The sequence below is a fragment of the Protopterus annectens genome, chromosome 12.part0 (assembly GCF_019279795.1).
Source record: "Protopterus annectens isolate FY-2018-M chromosome 12.part0, PAN1.0, whole genome shotgun sequence".
Classification (NCBI taxonomy): Eukaryota; Metazoa; Chordata; order Ceratodontiformes; family Protopteridae; genus Protopterus; species Protopterus annectens.
This window is the reverse complement of record NC_056746.1, coordinates 477,157,542-477,180,704: the sequence shown is the minus strand read 5'-3', so window position 1 is coordinate 477,180,704 and position 23,163 is coordinate 477,157,542. Positions and strand designations below refer to the sequence as shown.

The 23,163-nt window shown below is 41.1% G+C and overlaps 1 protein-coding gene across 7 annotated transcripts in view; it reads left to right on the top strand.

Moving 5' to 3' along the window:
- EPN2 (epsin 2) overlaps positions 1-9,509 on the top strand; it is a 978,978-nt gene extending 969,469 nt beyond the window's left edge. For all 7 annotated transcript variants that reach the window (XM_044089576.1, XM_044089572.1, XM_044089573.1 and 4 more), the window contains one exon: positions 5,735-9,509. In XM_044089576.1, the coding sequence (XP_043945511.1) occupies positions 5,735-6,075 (341 nt within the window). In that variant the 3' untranslated portion in view covers positions 6,076-9,509. The remainder of the gene's footprint in view (positions 1-5,734) is intronic.
- The last annotated feature ends 13,654 nt before the right edge of the window (positions 9,510-23,163 follow it).

The following is a 23,163-nucleotide window of genomic DNA, read 5'->3' as shown; positions in this document are numbered from 1 at the left end:
GCAGAAGAATTTGAATTGGTGTGATTCAAAAAACAAATAATGAGTATAGATTGCCATCATGTAAAATTGTGAAAAATAGCAACAGTGATTTTACTGTACATAATTATTCATCCTGTTTCATTGATGAATTATGCAGGGACTGGTTTTCCAGAGGACTTAACTTTTGTCCCCGGCAGACATACGGATGTGGCATGCATTCTCATGGACTTGACAGTATGTCAGAAAATTAAATTTTAATGTTATATTTAAAAACTTAAATGTTGCTATGAATGCATTAAGGGTATCCAGCACATATAACCTGCCCCCCCATCCATCCTGTCATCCAACGTTTTGAGAAAATATGTGAGCTGGATATCAGAATGCTTTGTACGTGAATTTTAAGTATGGGAATTATAATAATTTATCTAATGATGAAAAATTAAAACTACAAGGCCTTAGAAATAATCAGAAAATTAGAATCATGAAGCCCAATAAGGGGTGCGGGCTAGTAGTCATGGATAAGTGTGATTATTTTAATAAGATGAAACGATTACTAGAGAATGATACTTAAGTAACTGTCTATTAATGAACTCAATTCTGCATGTAGGAAAATTACAAATAATCTTAAAGATATGTTTCTTGAACAAGTTACTATTGATGAGTCTAATTATCTTAAGGTTGCTAACCCCATGATCCCCACCATTTTTGGATTGCCCAGAATTCATGAGAGTATTGAACAGCCCCCATTGCACCCTATTGTGGATGCGTGTGGTTCTGTCACTCAGCCCTATGCAAAGTTAAAAATTAAAAGTATTAGTACTTCAAGATGAACATGTTTGTCATGACTCCTGAGAGTTCTTGCAAAATATAAATACAATACCCTTTAAGGATTCCTCTAGCCTCATCACAATTGATGTCAAAGTTTTATATACTGTATACCGCATCAGTTGGGGGTGGTGGTTTTCAGAATTCCTGTTTTGAAAAAGGCATAACACGGTAGAAAATAAATTTATACGAACATCTTTTGGAAATTGTACTAAAAATAATTTTCTTGTATTTGAAAAGCAGTTATATTAACAATACAAAGCTATGGGGTCAGCGTGTTAGGAGCTAATATAGTTATGATATAGTGGGAGAAAAATGATTTATTTAACTCTGGGTTTTTTGGATCATGTACGTTTTATACACATTTTTGGATGACATCTTCATCCTACGGGATGATGATAAAGAAAAAATCCCCCATTTCTTTAGATTATATTAATCGGAGTACTCATTTTTTTAAATTTTACATGTGATTTTCATGATGTGTACATTTTATACTTGGATATTTGGTTGATAAAAGACATAGCTCTCCAAAATACATAGAAAATCTACTTACTCTAATAGTTTCCTACATTCCTCAAGCGCACATCCACTTGCCCAGAAAAAGGCAGTTGTTAAAGGGCAGTTTGTACATGCTGCCTGGATGATCACACTCTTGATGAACCTTTTTGGGATGAATGCATTTGGCTTAAAGAAATGTTTAGAAAATGAGGATACCTGGTTCATTTTATCAATAACCTTATGTTAGAGGTCATTAATAAATGGGAATGGAAATATTTTGTGCCAGTTTTAGATAACACAACACATGTCACTGCCATTTCAAATATTAGGAATATTTCCTATAGAAATATAAATGAAAATTATACTGAAGGTCAAGATAAGTTTAATAATGCATTTGTTATGTATACAACTGATAGTATTATGATCAAATGTATTTTTAAGAACTGGTCTATAGAGATTATCGACAAATTAGGGAAAATGTGGGTGAAAAACCCCAAGTGGTATATAGAAAATGGGAAAATCTAAGCCATGTTAGAAAAAGAATGTGGTCATTGTGTTTATTGTAGATGTGTTTATGTTAAGGACCAACTTGCAATAAACAACAATGTGATGAAGGTTACAGGATTGTTTAATTGTGATTCAACCAGGGTTGTTTTTTGTACATGTTGTATGTCATGCCCCAGGTTTTACATTGGAAGAACAGAATGTAAACTCAGACCGAATATACGAGCATGTATAAGAAATCAAGAGAAAAAAAGGAGATCAATGCTCTATTTAAACATGATCACAAGAACCAGGGCCATGATTATAAGTTTATTATGGTAGCAAAAGTATTGGTAAGTGAGGGGGGGGGCCATTTATAAAGACATGAATTGTATTGGCATCTATGATTGCATGCAAATAGCTGGCCAGAATTAAATGAGAAAGTATCAGTAGCCTGTCTTCTTACATTAAAAACACTTTTAAGATAAATAAAGATTTAGGTTTGTAAAAGGTTTTTAAAAAAATGGTGGAAGACATTTGTAATAAGATAAGTAGTTACAATGTTATTTATTTGACATGTAAAAACTATTCTGTTACTTAAATGTGGTTATCTGGTGGGGGTTTGGCAGTCATGTGATCATGAATTTGAAATTGATTGGTATATAAAAGGCTGCAGATTTTTTTAGATATTTATCTGATGAAGTTTTTACAGAATAACAAAGGTGCTCATTAAAATCCTTGTGGTACGAGTCTGGTCTGAGTTTTCCTGCCTTGACGTTCATCTGTACTTTTCAGTTTGTTTCATCCCTGTCTTTATGTAACAGGTGGAGTGGCGTTCGAAAGACATGCGTAGAATGGGCGTGCTTTCATTGAAGGTTGGGTGTCGAGCTGGCACCTTGGCACCCGTAAAAAATCTACTGCCAATCACTAGTGGACCGGAGTTCTGCTGTAGTGTGACCCCTAACCGGGAAAAGCTGAAAGAAAAACAACAGCAACAACTGATTAGGTACCCCAGGACACTTGACCTCCCCATATGTCATGTACTACAGGTTTCCAAAAGGAGGAGCCTGCATGAATGAATTGTAGTGCCTCTTTACTTGTGCCAGCCACCACTAACTACAGCAGAAGGAAAGAGGAAAGCCTGCTTAATAGCAAAGATCTTTCTTTTGAGCAGTACCATAAGCTTTACTGTAGTAGCTGTGAACTACTGCTTCCCCACCATAAGTTCAGATGTCAGAGACCATTGATTGTTGTTCCACACCCAATCAACAGGCTGTTATTCCTTCTGTGTTTCTAAAGGACTATACCTTTTTGCTTATAAGTTGGAAAATGCTTTGAACTTCTCTTCTTGTTGATCTTCCTGCTGCCAACTTGCTTCTGCAGACCACAAAGGATTTAGCCTTTCTGGCACCAATTCCCTGACATAGGCCAAAGCTTCCAGGGCCTCAGTAAAAGTTGTGGAGCCCACTGGCATTATCAGTTTAAAAAATGCAGGCTACATCAATTGGAAACTAATCCTCTTTTGGGGAACTGGGTCCTCTGCTACCTTTCTTTGTTGAAAAACTTATCAGTAAATGTTCTTTGCTGTCCCACTTTACATATTTTATGTGATCTGCAGATAGCATTTTATTCCTTTAGGGCATTAGTCTCCAACCTGATGAGAATATTTTAGGACCCCTCTGTGAGGATACAGAGACTTGAAGCAAACAGCCTGTGCACTCTGTCTATCCTTATTTCACTGTCTTGCATACCATATAATTGTGCCCAGGTGCTGCTGATCAGACAGTGTTTTCCTTCTGGACTTTCTGAAATACTGATGAGTGAAGGTTCTTTCTTCTAGCCCTGTTCTTATTATGTATGTGCTTTTTCTTGCCCATTTTCCAAGCTAGATTCCAATTCAGCTACCTTATTTTTTCAGCAAGATTTTATCCTTTCATAAATTTGTCAGGGCATAAGAATGGTCTGTGACCATTGTATCCACATTGGCATTTCTTGTGAGGTTCCTGGACATAGTTATCCATTTTTTTAACTTTATTTCTGGATGTCTGACAAAGTCAGCTCCAGTTTTGACTTTGGCTCATAGTGTTCGTTTTCCTCCTTTCCTGTAGAATGGTATATCTAACCACTTAAGCCATCTACACTTGGCTACAGTAACTAGAAAGTTCATAGATTTAATCTCTTTTTCATTTTTTTTAAACGTTACAATACTTAAGCAGTGTAAACACCTCCCGGGTGACTTACCTGTTTTAACAAAAATTAGCTAACTAGTAGGGGAGCAGTTAAGGGCACATGTGATCAAGAAGTCCATTCCATATTGTTTTTTCATAGTCAGTAATAAGGCATAATTATTTGATGCTGAGTAGCTTACCTAGTCATTGATTAGGTAGTTAATATCTGCCAGATGCAGAATGTGCTGCAACCCTCATTCACCTAGTTTTGCATCACTTATGGGGCTGGCCACATTTGGATCAAGTTAACCTTTTTGTTTACAGTCTTACTTTTGTTTCTTTTGCCTGTATTCATTTAGGATGTCATTTCACAATTTTTCATTCACCTTATTTGACTTTTAAGTCATTTTATATACCTTAGGAACATACCTCTCAACCTCTTAGAGCAAGAAGTCTGGACAAAGCCAAAAATAAAAGTGGGACAAAGGCCCAAAAATAGTGAAAATGTTAAAATATTGTTCTTATAAATTTAGAAAGTTGATAGAATAACGTTTTTTTTTGCTTTAGCATGAATTTTCTGAAAGGTATGAACTCTGAAACTCAATTGTCTGTCATTATTTTCTAACTCCAGTCTTTAATGATTTCCCAGAAAACCCCAATTTTATGAAAAACAGACCAAAAATATGAGGCAAAAATCTGGACAGTCTGTGAAAATTTGTACAGTTGAGAGGTATGCTTAGGAATTGAAACTATTTGCTTCTTCCTTTCAGACTTTTATATCTGGTATATAGTTTATGGGTGTTAAAGTCTTGTTTTTCTTTTTACTACGGTCTTTCCTTCTTGGACCTATGTGGCTTTGTCCTAGGGCATTTGTTCTTACAGTGGTTTGTTTGCCTCTTGCTTGACTCCAAAAAGAAAAGAGCTTGGTGCACCCTCGCCTATAGCTGGGCAACCTACTTGGTGGTCTTGACTCAAGAATGCAACCTCTATCACTCACAGGAATTTCTTAGTTCTGACAGAGAGCTCACTGAGGCATTGATTCCACCTTTGACTAATTATGCCACCTATATAGTGATTTCTGCAGTAGTGATCTTGTTTTCAAACATCTCCTGTTAATGCAAGTATGAGAACAGCTTTGGTAGATGTTACTACTTTGGGGATTGCACATTGCTGTATCCTGTCTATTATTATGGCAGTGTGAAACAGAATGCCAGTAAACAGCAGATCAGGACTCTTTCCTTGTTTTTTGTTTTTCTATTGGATCTGGATTGAACCTCTTGCATGTTAATATTTGTATTACCTGAGTTGAAACCTGCAACATTTATGTAGGAGAATTTGTGGCCACAGCTTCAGTGAACAGGGTTAAGAAGCAGCTTGCCTGAAAGAAATTGTGGCAAGATACAAAAATACTGCTTTCCTGTGTAATGGAAAACAAGATGAGCCGACAATCATAAAGGTAGTCCAAGCTGAATGATTTCTTGAAGTCTAATGCTAGTGGGCCTAGCAGTAGGGGAGATGGTGCTTTGCAGCTGCCTTCTGGGAAACACTTTGGTCAGAGATCCCCTGTGCTGGAGAGTGTCTCTGATTACTTCACTGCAAATCATTTACTGTCCATGTGCCTGTTTGATGTACTGGAGGTGCTTTGTCCTATGGTCATTTCAGTAGTCATTTTCACTTTACTGATATCATTACCAGAAATGTATAGTTTGTATTACAGAGAGTGTATTTTAAATGGCTGCAAATGTGTATTTTAATGTCAGTTGTTTGTGTCTTTTTCTTAGGTTCTTCTGCACCAGCTCCAGTCAACCCTTTTCAGGTTAACCAACCTCAGCCTCTGACATTAAACCAGATGAGAGCAGGACCCATCATCGGAGTGGGGCAGCAGACGTTTAGCACATTACCTACTATGAACATGGAGCCATTGCCTCTCTCTGCCGTGACACCACCTCTTGCCATGGGAACTGCTTCTGTACCAGCCATGGGTGGAGTAGTACCACTGAGTAGAGTGGGTACAGGAGTGAACATGAGTGTAGTTGGCTCTTTGCCTCAGCCTCTAACTAATTCTGGAATCCCCCCAAGCACTGTCCAACAGACAAATACTACTAATCCTTTTCTTTTATAGACCTTAACAAAAAGACTTAAAGGAACTATTTTTAGATTTGGGTCAGAGGCTAAGTTCTAGATGATCTAGAAGGAAACAGTTGCTGCTGTACAAGTTGGTATTTAAATCCACTGAAGCAAGTTAAAGTTCACTCTTGTCATTTCTGTTTCGAATTGCAGCTGCTTTCGACCACAAATGGTACCATGCAGTGTGTTGCTTTAATGCATTTAAAACATGGTGAGACTCATTCATAAAAATACACGCTCTCTGAATTTGCTCTGGCATTACTGAACTCTCATTGTACTTCACTTCTTTGTTGTATCTGCTGTAGAATAGTTGCCATTTAACTTGCATTATGCAGTTCACAAATGATTTATTGTTTCAGAAATGTTTATAACACAGTTCTAAAATTCTAATTTACAAATACATATTTAATATAGATATATATTTTTAAATTCTTGTATTTGGCATAGAGCTGTTTTAATTGACTATGTGTCATTGTAGACCTTAGCTTGAACGGCATATTTTCAGGCTTTGCAAATGTTTTCTGGCATAAACCAGTAGTAACCACACTACTGTGGAATATACTGTAGCTGTTACTTGCCAAACATTGCTGGTATGTTCATGAATTTACATCATGTCATGTGACTACTCTTATCCTACTTTGCATTTATATACAGAAGTATATCAGTTTTTGAGGAATATGGGTGATAGTAACCTGTATTGACTGATATAGCGTCTTGAGATTTGAATCAGTTTAGCTGTTTTTCTTGCAAAGTAATAAAACAGTATAGACTGTCTTGTTCAAGCTAATTAGAGCAAGCTTTAAACTATTTTTAATGTAACATTATAAGTACCATTCTACAGTTTTGCACACTTTACTTTAGATCAGCTGCCTATTTTAAATTTTAGCTATCAAGCAGTTGTTGCCTTTAGCTATTTTTATATAGCGATTCTTATTTAATGGTCTAGTTTTATATTAAAAATGGGCATTGGTAGAAAGAATTCTTAGGAAGGAAAAAATTCTTTGCATTCTCATTGCCCTTGTATTTATGGTTTTCCAGTTGTTTCTGTCTGCGGGAGAACTAAAGGGAGAAAAATAATGACAATAAGCTAAAATAAATTTTCACTAACGAAAATGAGTTTTGTGTATAAAGATGGCGCAGCACATACATTAAAGCTCGCCACCCCCCTAGTAACATTTAAAACCTTCTACTGGTGTTTCGAGTAACAGCATTACTGATTTCATTTTCTGATGCCCCACCACCACCACACATATCTTTTTATGCCTCCTTTTCCTTGCTGCTCTCTGGTAATCAGCCTTTACCTGTAGTAGTCGTCTTTGCCATGTCAAACATTTTTGATTGTGCTTTTTCTCAAACCACACTTGGTGAAGGACTGATTTTAGCTCCTGGCAACCTTACATTGTTTTGGTTTTCGGAGATGCATCACCAAATGTTTGACATGAAAGTGCAGTATTTAAAATGCATAACATAAATTAAGTGAGCAGTAGTATTAGTGCACAAGAAAGTTTTGAGTTTTATGACCATTTTTTTTTAAAGTTGCATGTAGCTTTAAATAACTGAGATTGACAAACTTGGCTCCCATGGTTAGTTCTGATCTTTACTACAAGTGGTGTTTTGCTCCACCTTTAGTTTCTTTGATATCTCTTTGCGCAGAAGACTTTTATAACTTAACAGTATGAGATTGACATTGTACAAGAAATCCATACTTAGATCAGAAATAAGGGGTCATTTTACTGGCAACAGTTTCTCAAGGGAAATAAATGTTATTTTAACTTATTTTAGTTTCTGCTTTTGTATGTAAAGCACATATATTTAACAAAACTTGTCTGTCTGGCACATACCCGGGTAACTTTTGTGATAATTTTCCTGCTGTTAGTTTGAGTGATGGTGCACAGAATGTTGTCACTCCAAACCTGATTAAAACTAAGGATAAAACATTTGAGTTAATGTGAGTGCCACTCAAGTTTCTCTTTTATAGTGATACAGATACTTATTAGATGGCATATATTTAAAAAGTTACTATTACATTTGTTCATTATTATCAGGACTTTTCTCAGTATAACTACCATACAGTCTGGTAATTGGATGTATCGGTATAGTTTAAGAAATTCATAGCTAAACAGAGTGGAAGTGTTCATGGCTTTATATAAGATTAATACTGTACTCTCCTCAGCTTTTTAGGCTGGAAAGATAAAAGCTTTGATATTCCATGGGGAAGAGCCCACCTATAGTCAAAATGTGGAACTTGACTTTCCACAGACAGATTTCCATGTAGTCTTTAATACTCTTTGCACTAAAAAGCAGCATTTTAGGGATGAAGGCATTGTGTGAACTTGTCACAAAAGTGGCAGAACATTAGTTAGAGGAACGCACTGACTTTTCAATGGTGTTTTGAAGATGCTGATGCTCTAGACCAACTGAAATTTTAACTAAATAAAAAACCTTTGGGTGGTAAGGCTTTAATGCTTTATATCTGAAAATAAAGGGAGTACAGGTAAGCACAATTTTAGTATAACATTGTTGAGGCTAGAATACTAACAAAAAATTGCTGGTGAGTTGAGTGGTAAGATTATGAAAGTGATTTCTGTTAGTTTTCAGCTGGAGCCTCCTACACTCACTGCACTGTTTGTTTGTTTTGTATGGAGAATTGTTCAACAAAAAAATACATTGGCCAGAGCTGTAGGAGTGCAATGATTTCTTTCTTTGGTGCTAAAATGTGTGCTTTTTTAAAAATAAGCTACCCAGTAATAATCTTATTGGTCCAGTGGGTTTATAAAGTGCAATGCAGCAAATCTAAGAGTAGCTTTTTGAAAATAAGCCCTGCTATGCACATATGGCATTGTATGTATGTATGTATGTATGTATGTATGATTGTGTTTTTATGGACCTGTATTTATTGACTGAAATTTGCTATGTAGAAAAAGCTGTGTACCATCAGGAACAAAAATGTTTTATTGTGCTGTTTACAGTCCTTTTTAACCACATAACTAATGCATTAATTCTAAGTGTCAACATGCCTACCTTTTTGCTGTAACTGTTTCTGATGTACAAGTATTCATGTGTATTTTATCTGTATTAATATTTACATATGTTGTGGAAAGCTTAGTCTTTTTCACAGCAGATGACTTTACAGAAAAATGCCCTTTGTTCATGTTTTCATATATTTACGTGTATTTTACAAAACTGTTTTCATATTATTGAAAGCAGGCTGCTTTTTATTTGTGCTGACTGATGACATTATTCACTGTACAATATAATTTATCATTTGTATTATTGTAACTTAACGTTCTTTGTTTTTATTGTGTGATGCATTTGTGTGTCTTTATGAAGAATATCATAGGAAGTTTTTGGTTAGGCCATCTGAGTAGCAGCAGTGACAAGGAAGCTTGTTTGTATGTAGGGGTAAGAATTAAAACAATATTGTTTACATGTTTTTGCAGAATGTTGCTTTTATTAAGAAATGTCCAAAGAACACTGTGCACATGATAGTGCTTTTGTTCCATTTTTATCTTCATAATACATTTGCCTGCCAAACCACCTCCTTAGCATGTCTATCTGTAGTAAGAGAGTTGCAGCCATATTGAGTAAGTGCTCCCATACCGAATGTACGGCGACAGCTGAAACGTAAGAAGGGAAACAGTTGGCACTCCTGCCTCACAACACTTGGGTTTCTTGTGTTGTCAGGAGCGGCCTTAGGTCAACTGGTGCCCTAGGCAAAAGGGCTCCACAGCGCCCCCTACCACACCACCTGGTGCCCCTATCTCGGTCTGCCTACACCAAATAAATACTGGAAAAGTGCCCCTGCTAGAGCGGTGCCCTAGGCGGCCGCCTAGTTGGCCTATGCCTAAGGCCGGCTATGTGTGAAGAGTGCTGCCTTCAGCTGAGTCTGTTTTTTTTGGGTGCTGTTTACATCCACAGATATGCCATAGGTAAGCCGGTATAGGTAAGCCGGTGGATCCTTTAAAAATTGCTTCAGTGTTTTTGTGTGTGTGTTTGTACTTCCTGCTATGGATTGCTGCCCCTTCTATACCTTGCACCCTGAGTTATAGGATACATTTTATCTCCAGTCTTTCAGAGGATTGTTGTCAGAGCATGAATGTATGTGTGAATGAAACAAAAAAAAAAAAAAAACACTCTGCTTTCTCACCTGCAAACTTCGTTCTTTTATGAGCTAGGGACGAAAAGCATGGTGTCAAAGTTAAGCATTTAATGGTTTTTAGTTTTGTATTACTATTAAAGTTTTGGATGATGTTCATCGTGTATACAGCTGCAGTCATAACAGATGGGTTTTCCTGCCATCAGGCAGGTCCTCGGTCGGCCGAATTCCAAAGTCTAGGTCCGGCGTCGGTTGTCGTCGCTTCTTCCCTGACGTCAGTGCGACAGGGGTATAAAAGAACCGGCCGACGCCATTTTCTTCAGTCTTTCTTGCCGTGCGGTGCCCGAAGCAGAAGCAGTTCGCAAGTGCCGGGTCGGCCAGCTCCTGAGATTACGAGTATCTGCAACCGAAGTCTTCTTGAAAGCTAAGTACCCCATTGGGGAAACTTTTCTTGCCTCAGACCGATGTCAGACAAAGTTAATAATTGTATTTCATGTGGGAAGCAAATACCGCATAAGGATTTTCATTCCCTCTGCATTCCTTGCTTAGGCCCAGACCACGACGTCTCGGCCTGTTGCTTTTGTGCTACATTCAACAAACGCACCATTAAGTGTCGGGCGGAGTTCGCCCAGCACTTTTTTGGCAAAAAATTTAACTACATAATGTCGTCTGATACTCCGACTCCAGTTTTGACTAAAAGACGCAAAGATAAGGACCGACACATGAGGTCCGCGGCCTCTACCGACACCACGCCAAAGCCGACTATGGGTGGTCCGGTTCTCAGCGAGGCGCCTACGCAGCCCCTGACTACCGACGACACTTCATTGGCGGTGTCTTCTGTACCCGAGGTCGCAGGCTCTTCGGCCCACATCCCGACTACAGATACCGAAGCCACTCTTGGCGGTGAAACTCCGAGTTTAGACAGGTCTGCCTCCTCTCAAGGTGTCTTCAGGCCTTCCACTTCTTTTTCCATCAAGGCTTTCACTAAGTCTAAGACAGCCATGCATTCTAAAAAACAAACCCCACAGGGCCCTTCTCCAGGCCCCATGCCTAAAAAGCAGATGCTCAAAATGGCTAAGGACTTAATTACACTTATCATGGGTTCTCAACCCCCCCCCCCCCCCGGAAAAAAGGCCCAGAGTGGAGGAAGAATCCCCCTCCTCGGACCAGGCTTCCATTATTTCAGAACATTCTGATGACCAGGAACACTCATACTCCCCTTTTGAAGATTCTGATGCAGAGGAGTCCATTCCTTCTGTCCCCCCCCCACGAGGATTACTCTTTTGGGGAAACCTTGCATACCTTGAGGGAACACTTCCATTGGGAAGGCCAAGAGTACTCAGACTCCAAGAAAAGGCTTAGGGATTTTCTCTTGCTCCCTCAGCACAGGCCTCTGGCTATTCCTCCTGTCTTAGATATCCTTGATGATGTGTATTCGGAGTCCTACCTCAACCCAGACTCTTTACCTCGAGCCCCAGTCAAGCCTGACAGGTATTACCGGGTTCCTGACTCACACCAATTCCTATACAAAAGCCATGCGGCTGACCCAGAAACTATCTCACAGGGCCCCAAGGGAATTAAGGCCTCCACTGCTAAAAATCCATTACCTTCAAAGAGGGATTCCAGAGCTTTAGAAAGGTGGGGGAAAAAGGTATACACCTCGGCCACCTTATCCATGAGGGCATTAAACTGCCAGTTCCATATGTTAAAGTACCAACAGTTTCTATTATCACAGTTAAGAAGCAAAATGTCACAACCTGAACAACCAGATTTGAAGGAGTTGCAGGATTTGATACATAGTGCAGAACAAGTAGGTAAACATACCTTGCAATGTGGTTTTGATGCTTTAGAGGCCTCATGTAGAGCTGCTGTTACAGGATCAGTCATACGTAGACATGCTTGGCTCAAAGAGCAAACCTTCCCAGATCATGTCAAAGCTAAATTACTGGATGCACCTCTGCAAAAAGATGTATTGTTTGGTGTTAAAGCTGAAGAGGTATTAAAGAAAATGGAGGAAAAGGCAAAATCAATGCAAACAGTGAAATATTTCCTACAGGTACAACCTCCACGTTTCAGTAGAAATTGGCCTTTAAAAAATTGGTCCTTTCCAGCCACGGACAGACCCCAAAGAGGTAGATACAGGCGCCCGAGAGGTAGAGGGCAATCTCAAGGATCGTTTAGAGGCAGACAATGGCAAGCACCTACCCAAAGAGGTGGTGAGGATAGTTCACAGCCATTCAGAAAGCAGAACCAATGACTTTCCCCTTTGCATGCCAAGCAAGGCTCAAATGGCAGCACCTTTCGGCGGAAAACTGGCATTATTTTCAAAAAATTGGCATATTGTCACAAAAGACACGTGGATCCTGGACATTATAGACAGAGGCTACAGATTCCACTTTCACACCCTTCCAAAAATGAGAGGCATGCCAATCCTGCCACACAATCAAAGGGCAGAGGCACAAAAACAAATTTCAGATCTCATGGACATGAAAGCTATTCAAGAGGTACCTACACAAGAACAGGGTCAAGGTTTTTATTCCAGACTATTCCTGGTACCAAGGAAGGGCAAAGATTGGAGACCTATTTTGGACCTATCCATCCTAAACACATTTTTACTCGTGCCAAAATTCAAGATGCTCACATTACAGCAGCTTCTTCCCTGGGCAAGGAGTCTTGGCTGGTAACATTGGACCTCAAGGAGGCATACCTGCATGTCCCAATCAGACAAGATTGCAGAAGATACCTCAGATTTCTTGCAGGTTCAACACATTATCAATTCTCTGCATTGCCCTTTGGCTTATCTACTGCGCCCAGAGTGTTCACGAAATGCCTGGCATCAGTAATTGCCTACTGCAGACTACAAGGGATACAAATATACCCATATTTGGACGACTGCCTGATCCAAGTGGACAGCAAGCACATACTTCTGAAACATCTGGCTTTTGTAATAAGGTTGTTGAACTCCCTGGGATACACAGTCAACAAAAAGAAATCCAGGCTAATACCCTCTCAAACAATAATTTTCCTGGGTGCCAACTTGGATACAAACACCCAGATGGCCTACCTCATGGCAGAGAAACAAGGGCAACTAACTCAATACTTCAGAAAACTGGCAACTTTCACCAGGCTGACTGCAAGGAAAATCCTGCAGGCTCTGGGATTCATGGCATCTTGCATCCTACTAATCCCATGTGCAAAGCTGCATATGAGGAAACTTCAATGGTACCTGAAAAACCTATGGTCTTAGCACAGCCACAGCTTGGAAACAATAATACCACTAATTCCATGTCTTCAAAAGGAATTTCTGTGGTGGGCTCAAGCATGCCAAAGAAACACAGGTCTCCCATTCTGCAAGCCTCAAGCAAGTCAAATAATCACAACAGACGCCTCGGATTACGCCTGGGGGGGCGCACATGACAGATCGGTGCATTCAGGGCAGATGGTCCCAAAAGGAAAAGCACCTACACATCAATCCAAAGGAAATGCTAGCAGTGATAAATGCTATTATAGCTTTCAAAGACCTGCTGCATCCAGGCCAGCTATTGATAAGGGCAGACAACACCACAGTAATGTGGTACATAAACAAACAGGGAGGAACCCATTCATACCCCCTATGCAGGCTAGCCATGTCTCTTTGGAACATGGCTCTAGAATTGCAAATCGAGCTTCAAGCACAGTTCCTGCCAGGCAAGGAAAACACGCTGGCAGACAACCTAAGCAGAAATATGACAGATCCACACGAATGGAAGTTGCATCCTCAAGTTTTTTCAAAGATAATTCAAGCATGGGGAAGGCCAGACATAGATCTCTTTGCCTCCCACAGAAATCACCAATTGGCAAAATTCTGCTCAAGGACATTTCATCCACAGGCCTGGAAAGTGGACGCTCTCTCTTTCAGTTGGACAACAATGACAGTTTATGCCTTTCCACCTCTTCCTCTGCTGCCCAAAGTTCTATTATAAACCAGAGCAGACAGACCAAAGATGATTCTCATCGCTCCAGACTGGCCAAGGCAACACTGGTACCCACTCCTGAGGAGCCTGACGCATTTCCCACCATGGATCCTACCTCTTATGCCTCTTCTACTGACTCAGCACAACTTCAAAACTCTTCACAGTCAGCTGAAAACACTCAATCTAGCCGCATGGAAGATTCCTTAAAATCACAACAGACCCTACTCTCCAAGGAGGTACAGGATGTCATTTTGGAGGCCAGAAGACCTTCTACTAGAAAAGCCTACTCCGCCAAATGGAAACGGTTTTGTGCTTGGAATGAGAAAAAGGGCCAGAACCCTGGAATACTGAATTTACCTCAAATATTACAGTACCTAGCTGAGATGCTAAGCAGTGGACTTTCATTTTCTTCCATCAAAATCCATGCCTCAGCCATTTCTGCAGAATACAACACTGTTCCTCCATTATTCTCTCACCCCCTCTTAAGACAATTCCTCAGAGGGGCTAAGAATATAAAACCCCCAAGGAAACAACCAGTGCCTGCTTGGGATCTCAATTTCATTCTAGAGAAGCTGACTTTGCCTCCTTTTGAGCCAGTCGCCTCAACAGAACTACAATATTTGTCCTGGAAAACAGCCTTCCTGCTGGCTATCACCTCGGCTCGCAGGGTTTCGGAACTACAAGCCCTCATGGCTGTGCAGCCTTTCATCATTTTCCATCAGGACAGAGTTCCCTTACGAACCAATCCTTCCTTTATGCCAAAGGTAGTATCCAGGGTAGCCTTGAATCAGGCTATCCACTTACCTACCTTTTACCCCAATCCTCAAAACAAAGGGGAGAGACTACTACATTCCTTGGACATTCACAGGCAACTACATTATTATTTGGACAGAACAAAGCCTTTCAGAAAATCAGAGCAACGCTTTGTGTCCTATGCTACAGGGGCTCAAGGGAAGCCAATTTCCAAACAGACAATCTCAAAATGGATAGCCCACTGCATACGCTTTTGTTACTCTCTTCATGGTAAAACTGTACCTGCAGGCATCATGTCTCACTCCACAAGGGCCACAGCTACCTCTGCAGCTTTCCTCACGGGGGTTCCTACCAAAGATATTTTGGAAGCTGCCACTTGGAGTTCTGTGCATACTTTCTCCAAGCACTATCACCTGCCTTTATACTCCAAATCTAGAGCAGGTTTTGCCACTGCAGTTTTGCAGGGAATCCTGGCTCCTCCTAGTTCCACCTAGTGCCTACCACCCCTATTTTAGCTTTGGTATTCTACCCATCTGTTATGACTGCAGCTGTATGCACGATGAACATAGTACAGTTTTGTACCTACCATAAATGTAGATGTTCGAGTGCTAATACAGCTGCAGTCCAGGTTTCCCTCCTTCCTTCCCCTCTGGGACAGGCCTAATGGCTAACACCTCCTCATACAACCTGATTGGGGTATTCTTTTATGGTGTATTTGCTTGCAACTACTGTTTTTTGATTATACTGCATTGCATTATTTCATAAATTTATGTATTGCCTTCCTTCTGGGGGCACCTGACATCTGGGGCAAGAAAAACTGAAGAAAATGGCATTGGCTGGTTCTTTTATACCCTTGTCACACTGACGTCAAGGAAGAAGTGACGACAACCGACGCCGGACCTAGACTTTGGAATTCGGCCGACCGAGGACCCGCCTGATGGCAGGAAAACCCATCTGTCATGACTGCAGCTGTATTAGCACTCGAACATCTACATTTATGGTAGGTACAAAACTGTACTTTTTACACTGCACTTACTGTGCTGGTGAGTTCTGCATCTCTACAGTGCTTTTAACCTGTTTTCTAAGTCTTATGAGCTGTTTGTTTATTCACTGGACTCGCATGTAGTATTGAACAGCATTTGATAGTTAATGTTCTGACTAATAAAAATGGTTATATACCACTTTTGGCATTGTCCATGACAGACTGCAACTGTTGAAGCACTTTTGTGGACTGTGTTAGTCATCTCTGGGTTTGCCAGCCTTTAGAGAGATTGAGATTGTGTATGTATGTATGTATGTGTGTATATATATATATATATATATATATGTGTGTATATATATATATATATACACTGTATGCATGCATGTACTGTATGTACTAGCATATACACATCCATCCATGACCCTTTTCACATTTTTGCATATGGGGTTGGGGTGTCAGTTCAACAGTGACAATCATCTAGAGCCAAGGTTCACACTGCCCCGGTGGCTATCTGTGCCGCAGATATTCTTCCATAGTGTGCGCACGCGCGTGCACACGCACACACACACACACCCTTACCCCTACCCCTCTGGCCAATTTAGTGCGTTCAGTCCACCTTCTGCATGTCTTGGTACCTTCTGCTCGCTCAAACCATCAGTCATTTCGAGCTGAGCTGACTAAAAGGTTTGACCACCAAGCCCTTCAGAGCTTTCCTGCTACTGAAGACTGTGCTCCTCTGAGGCTTTTGAAATCAGTAGTCAGATAAATTCTCTTCAGGGGGAAACCTTCCTTTTCAAAAAAAAATGTTCATTTGATAATACCTTCCTTTTCAGGAAAGTTATTCTAAAGCTAGTAGTTTGTGTTTTGACAGAGTATCACAGGACCATATTTTACTTTTAAATAGGAGCTCTCTTTTTTCCTGTAAATTTGAAAGTTGTTTAAAGCATTTAAAAAACATTCTTTCTGTGGAGAAATTGTGTACTTTCTGGTGATGGCAGAGTGCTTTTTACTGTGTTTTTCTGTGTGAAAAGTGACTTTTGAAGACTTCAAATTTTTACTGCCTTTTGCTGCTTGTTTTTCGAGGGAAAGAGCCACTATTTTTGGTTTGACTAGGGAAAAAGACTACTGGTCCTATGGTTGGTCCTTCTTCCAGCCACAAAAAGAAAAAGTTAAGTGGTTGACTCTGCTGTGGACATTTGTTGTACCTCAGACCACTCATCTTTTCCCCGGAACCTCTGATGTAGCATCTATAGCTACAATGGACCTGAGCTTAGCCACGTCCTTTGCAGTTGCTGAGATCCCAACTCTTGTCAGTCCTGGGACAGGGATCAGGAAGACTTCCCTGTTTTGTCAGAGTGTTGTGCCCATCCCAAGGGAACTGATGCTGCCACTAATAGACCCCTTGAATCTGATGTCATTTTCATTCATTTCTCAACTGTTGGGTTCAGATCCAACTCGGCTGCTTTTTCCAGCTTGTGGAACACTGAAAACACTCAACCTCCTCCCTTACCCATAATGCACTAGTCTTCTACCATACCTAAAGTCTCATTTGTCACCTTTGCATGCGGACATAGTCACTGTTAGCTCTCAAACTATAATATGTTTTCCTGTGAGTAAAAGGAGATTTTGTCTACCTAAAACTTTATCCCCTCTTGCCCTTCCTACACTTTAGTGCAGTTTCTGAATACTGTTGGTGTTTTCCCTTCTTTTTCCTTTATACCTTTGAAGTTGTCCCTTGAATTACTGTTACTGGTAATACAGTTTTCCTCTTTTTTTCTATTACTGGTAATACTTTTTTTCCTCTTTTTTTCTGTCTAGAAACCACAAAAAAAAAAAAAAAAAAGTCTTCCTTTTCTTATACTATCCTGCTATTGTTAGTATCTGCAGATATGACCAAGAAACCCTCTGGTTTTAAAAAATGTAAGTCGGCTTTAAGGAGTGCAACTGAGTATTTGAGATCAACATGTTAAATACAACAAAAAGCAAAAACAATTAAAAAATGGATCTCAACATCAGAAATTAAAAACTCACATATTTTAATCCAGACACAAACAGCAGAGCTTTTGGTGAATATATTTTTTTGATTTGGAGGGGTGATGAAATTGAACTATAAGAAAATGTTTGATTCTTAGAAACTACTACAAATTTTCTGAGAATTAAGTTGAAATATTCTAGAACAGAGATTTGTTTTTTGGATATAGCACCAAAAAGTACTGATGGAAGCCACGGTGGTAGCTTTGTTACCTCACAGCAAGAGGTTCTCCTGTTCAATTCTCGGTTGGAGTGCCTTCTGTGTGGAGTCTGCATGTCCTCCCTGCGGTTGAGTGGCCTCCAAAAGACATGCGTGAATGGGCATGCCTTCGCTGAAGGTTGGGCGTCGGGCTGGCCACTCGGCACCATAAAAAAAATCTACTGCCAATCATTAGTGGACCGGAGTTCCGCTGTGGCGACCCCTAACCGGGAAAAGATAAACAACAACCAAAAAGTACTGATGGACTGATGTCAACAAATATCAACAGGAAGTTCAGGCTAGCAGATTTTTCCATAGTTGTAGTATGCATCCTGGTCATGTTTTCAAAGGTTCATAGGTAGGTACTAGGCTATCTGCCCGAGGGCATTTATAAGCCTAGCCAGAGCCAGAGTGTGTTGTATTTCGCCACCCCATTGATTAATTAACTGATCCTCTGTCAAGCAGAGCCAATGAAGTGATCCCAGGGGTGTATTTTCTGTTACCCATCCACTTGTCAAGGTTTCTCTTGAAGAGTCTTAGTGAGGGGCTCTGCCTAATGTAGTTTGGAATTTTGTTCCAAAGCATGGGGAGTCTGTCACAGGAATCTATCCCTCCAGCATGTTCTGTTTATTGTTGTGGCGAGGTTTAGCTGACTAGAGTGACTCGCAGTGACTTGGATTTCTTTAGGTGGAGCATGTCCATCAATTCTGAGTTGGACATGGCTTTGTAAGTTAGGCGGAGATCACCTCTTGAGTAAGCAATATGCCACTGAGTACAGCCGGAGGTTTTTCAGTCGGGCTGCATAGGACATATGTTTGAGACCAGTAATCCTCTTGGTGAGGTACTTTTGTGGTCTTTCCAGCTGTTGGAAGTGTCTTGTGAGGTACATCCCAAATGGGGCATTGTACTCTATGATGGGTCTAATGAGTGATGAGTAGAGGGGCACTATAACCTCTTTATTTCTAGATGCTAACCCTTTAGTAATTAGATGGACCACATAAAAGGATTTCCTAACTACTTTGGCAATATGATGTCAAAGGAGAGATTACTATCTACGTGGGTCCCCAGATCTCTTATTACCCCTTCTGTATTAAGGAGGCTGCCACCTATGTGGTAATTCGTGGGTGTTTTGTTTTTCCCAAATGGAAAGACTTGAGGCTATGACTTTAACACCAGGTGTCCGTCTCAGTAAGGCCCTTTTGGAGGATGTCCGTGTCAGCCAGAGAGTCCATTATGGCTCCCAGTTTGCAGTCATCAGCAAACTTGGTTAACCATAGTCCTCCTGTGTTTGCCTTTACTTCTGAGAAGTATATGCCGAACAGTAGGGATCCCAGGACCGAGCCTTGCAGGACACCACTTGTGACTGGTTTAGAGTCGGACCTGGAGCGGGCTATTCTTACCGTGTGAGTTCTGTCTGTAAGCCAGTTGGCAACCCATCTCGTGACATAAGGGATAGTTAAAAGCCAATGTGTGAGAGTGAGTAGACTAACTACAGATGCAGCATTATGTAACCAGCAGTTGGATATGTTAAGACAAAAATTTCAGATGAGAGACTGTGATGAAGATCTTTTGAATGAAGCATCTAACTATGTAACTAATGAAAGAGATGGTAGAGCTAAACCATATATATGATGATGTTGGTTTTCATTGTGTCCTGAACTGATGGGTTTAGATCCAAGCCCTTGGATCCAACTTGGCCATTGTAAAAACTTGTGGCAACCTTGAACTCTCGAGCTTCACCCTTTCCCAGAGTGCACCACCACCATTACCTCAGATCTCATTTGCTGCTTCCAGCAAAAAGATGTGGCCCATTGTTCTCTCGAGCTTGGGCAATAAGGAACTTTTAAAAATTTTATTTTTTGCCTTCACTTACTTATAACCTATTTTAACAAAGGATCTGATGTTGTCAACCTTCACTTTATCCTTGACATATGGATTCGGTTCTGATATCAGAACCAACTCAGCTGTTACAACAGCTCACGCCAGCCAAAAACTCTTGAGCTTCACCTCTTCCTAGAAACCCTCTCTCTGTTACCTCAGATCTCATTTGCCACTTTCCAAAACTGTTGCGTCTAGCTACTACTCTCAAGCGTTCATGGATTTAGGTAATATTTTTGTCTTTTTCATACAGTTTCTGCTTCTTTTCCCTTAATCTTTCATTTTACACTTAGTGTATTCTACAAGTATCATCACTGATACATTTTCCCTTTACACTTTTGTGTATTTCCCACTGTCATTGTTGATAGTGCCCTCCCTCTTTCTCTCTCTCTCACAGTTTTTTCCCGTCCGTGTACACATTTGTGTACTTCTATGACTATCAGTGCTGATAGTCCCTTCCCCCTTTCTTTGCTTTGCGAAGAGGCTAGTGAATAAAATTTTATGGGCTGGCGGGCTTTCAGGCTCCCCCATTTTGGTTCCAACTCCTTCGGGTCTTGGTACTGAAACTTCCTTTAGACTATTAACTACACCTCCTTGGAGGTCTTCGCTGTTCCAGATCTCCCAGCACCGACTGTTCCAGCTCCAGAGTTGTTCGCTTCTTCGGAGCTGGTATTTAACCCTGAGCTTTTCAGTTATTTCTGAACAGGAGACCTCCCAGAGCCATAGCTTCCTAGGGGGCAGGTCTTGACTCCAGGTTTTTTGGAGCCATCCCTGCTCCTCGAAGCTTTAGCTCGAGTTAGTTCGACTCCAGCTTCAGTCTTGAGGGTTGATTCTTCAGAGCCAGGAGTAACTCTGGTTCCAAGGCAGTCTTTCTCAGTTCCGGGCTCCCTTCCCTGTTCAGGGAAGCCAGACTTCGAGGCTATGCAGGGGGCCCTTTCTCTTGCATGGACTTAGCGCCTTCCTCCTCAGAACAGGTCCCCCCCACTAGTTCAGTTATTCCTCCTGCCTTTCCTCTGGGACAGCGGGTACTGAAGCCTCAGGTGCCACAGGCTCAGGTACTGTTATCTTCTGATACCTCCTCAGATTATCCCTCTGAGGAGGTCCCTCATAAAAAGAAGTGCAAGAAGAAGCACCTGGATTCCCACAAGGAATCTGTTACCGAGGGCACAGATTTTGATGAAGGAGAAGGGTCTCCATGGTCACCTCCTGAAGATGTCTCATTTGGAGGCATCCTGGAAATTTTAAAACAGAGGTGTGGCAGGAAGTCCCCAAACCCTTCCTCTGAGGAATCTGTTTACCTGCAGGGTTTTGGTACCTGCCCGTCTACCTCTTGGGTGACACTGTCCACTGATGAACTCATTCAGTTGATTGATTTCACAGCAGGCGTGGAAGGCTGCAGACGTGACTGAGCCATCCCCTAAAGATCTTGTAAGATACTTTCCACTCACGAAGATAAGCAGTTTTGGGCAAAGAGGTTAGCTGTCTATGCTATGGTCATAGCAGCCATCACTAAAAAGGAACTTGTTGAGGAGAGTTCCTTTGTCCACCTGCCCAGCAGGGAGTCTCAGGCTATGGACTGATTTGGTAAGTGGGTCTGCGCTTGGACTTTCACCATAAGGTCCTTGAATGTTTTGACACATTTCACCAGACTCCAACGAGGTCTGATTAAGGAGTTGTCAGACATCCTGGCAGCAGCTGTAGCTGAGGGAGTCCAAAATAAAGTGACTTCCCAATTAGCCACCCTGGAGTCTGTGTCCAGTTCATCCATGAGGCCGATCACTCATACAGCTGAAGGAACATCTAGAGCAGTGGGTACAGGCTTAAGCATAAGGAGACAGACATCCATGCCTGGATGCACCTATGTGACTTTGCAGAACCATTCAAGTCTTCTTTCATCAGTGCTCCTTTTGACGGAACTTCTTTCTTTGGTCCTAAAGTGCAAGAGACGTTATCCAGGTGTGAGAAGTATGGTAAGACCCTTTCTGATGTGGGCATACATTTCTCCACCCCCAAAGGTCCTTTTCTAGGAACCAGAAGAGTGGTGGAAAAATGTGGTTCAAGAAATCCCAAGGGCCATTCCAAGACACAGGGGCAGGGGGGGACCAAAATAGAAGATGCCACCCTCATGGCAGAGGTGGTCTGCAAAACCCGGGCTTCAGGGATTCCTTTCTAGGGATGCCCTTTCAGCGTTCTTGAAGGGAGACCCGATTGTCTTCCTTTGGAGGCAGTCTGGTGATGCTTGTCCTTGCACCTAAACTCTTGGCTAAACGTAACTGATTCCTGGATGCAACAGATCTTATCCAGAGGCTCTGTCATTCCCTTTTCTCACCCTCCCCCTGTAGTCAAGAAAATCCTCAATGTTCCACCAATCAGAGGGATTCGGCAGTGCAAGAAATAAAAAAACTGCCAGACAAAAGTCATCCAAGAAGTCCCGCCAGACCAGAAATGATTTGGAACCTACGCAAGATTCCTTTTAGTGCCAGAAAAGATGGGATTGGAGACCAGTTTTGGATATCAGTGTGCTGAGCAAATCTGTTCGGTAAACAAAGTTCCAGATGGTCATAGTACAGTCTGTTCTCCCCTTTCTGAAGAAGGACGACTTGATGTGCTTAATAGAACTTCAAGATGCGTATTACCATATAAAGATGGACATATGCTCCAGAAATGTCCTCCACTTCTGGCTGGGAGCCAGTCATTACCAATTCAGAGTTACTGCCTTTTGGTCTCACCACAGCCCCAGCATGTTCACCAAGTGCATGGCAGTAGTAGCAGCTCACTTGAGACTGCAAGAATTCAGAGTGTTTCCATACTTGGACAACTGACTCATAACCACTTTGACCAAACATCAATTAATGGTAGCCAAAGATTACACCCTTGACATCTGCACCTGCCTGGGGATTATGGTAAATCTGGAAAAGTCACATTCAACCCCAACACAAAATTTAGAATTTATAGGGGCAGCCCTAAATACTCTAACAATGGCATAACTTTCTCCAGAAAGACATCAGAGAATAGTAGTAACAATTCAGAAGATAATCCACAGAAAGAAGCTTCCAGCTTGGCTAGTCTTGCAAGCTCTAGGGTTGATGGCAGCTTCTATAACTCTAGTACCATTAGCCAGGTTACATATGAGAATTCTGCAATGGCTGCTAGCCTCCCAGTGGTCTATCCTTCTTCATCCACTGTCAGAT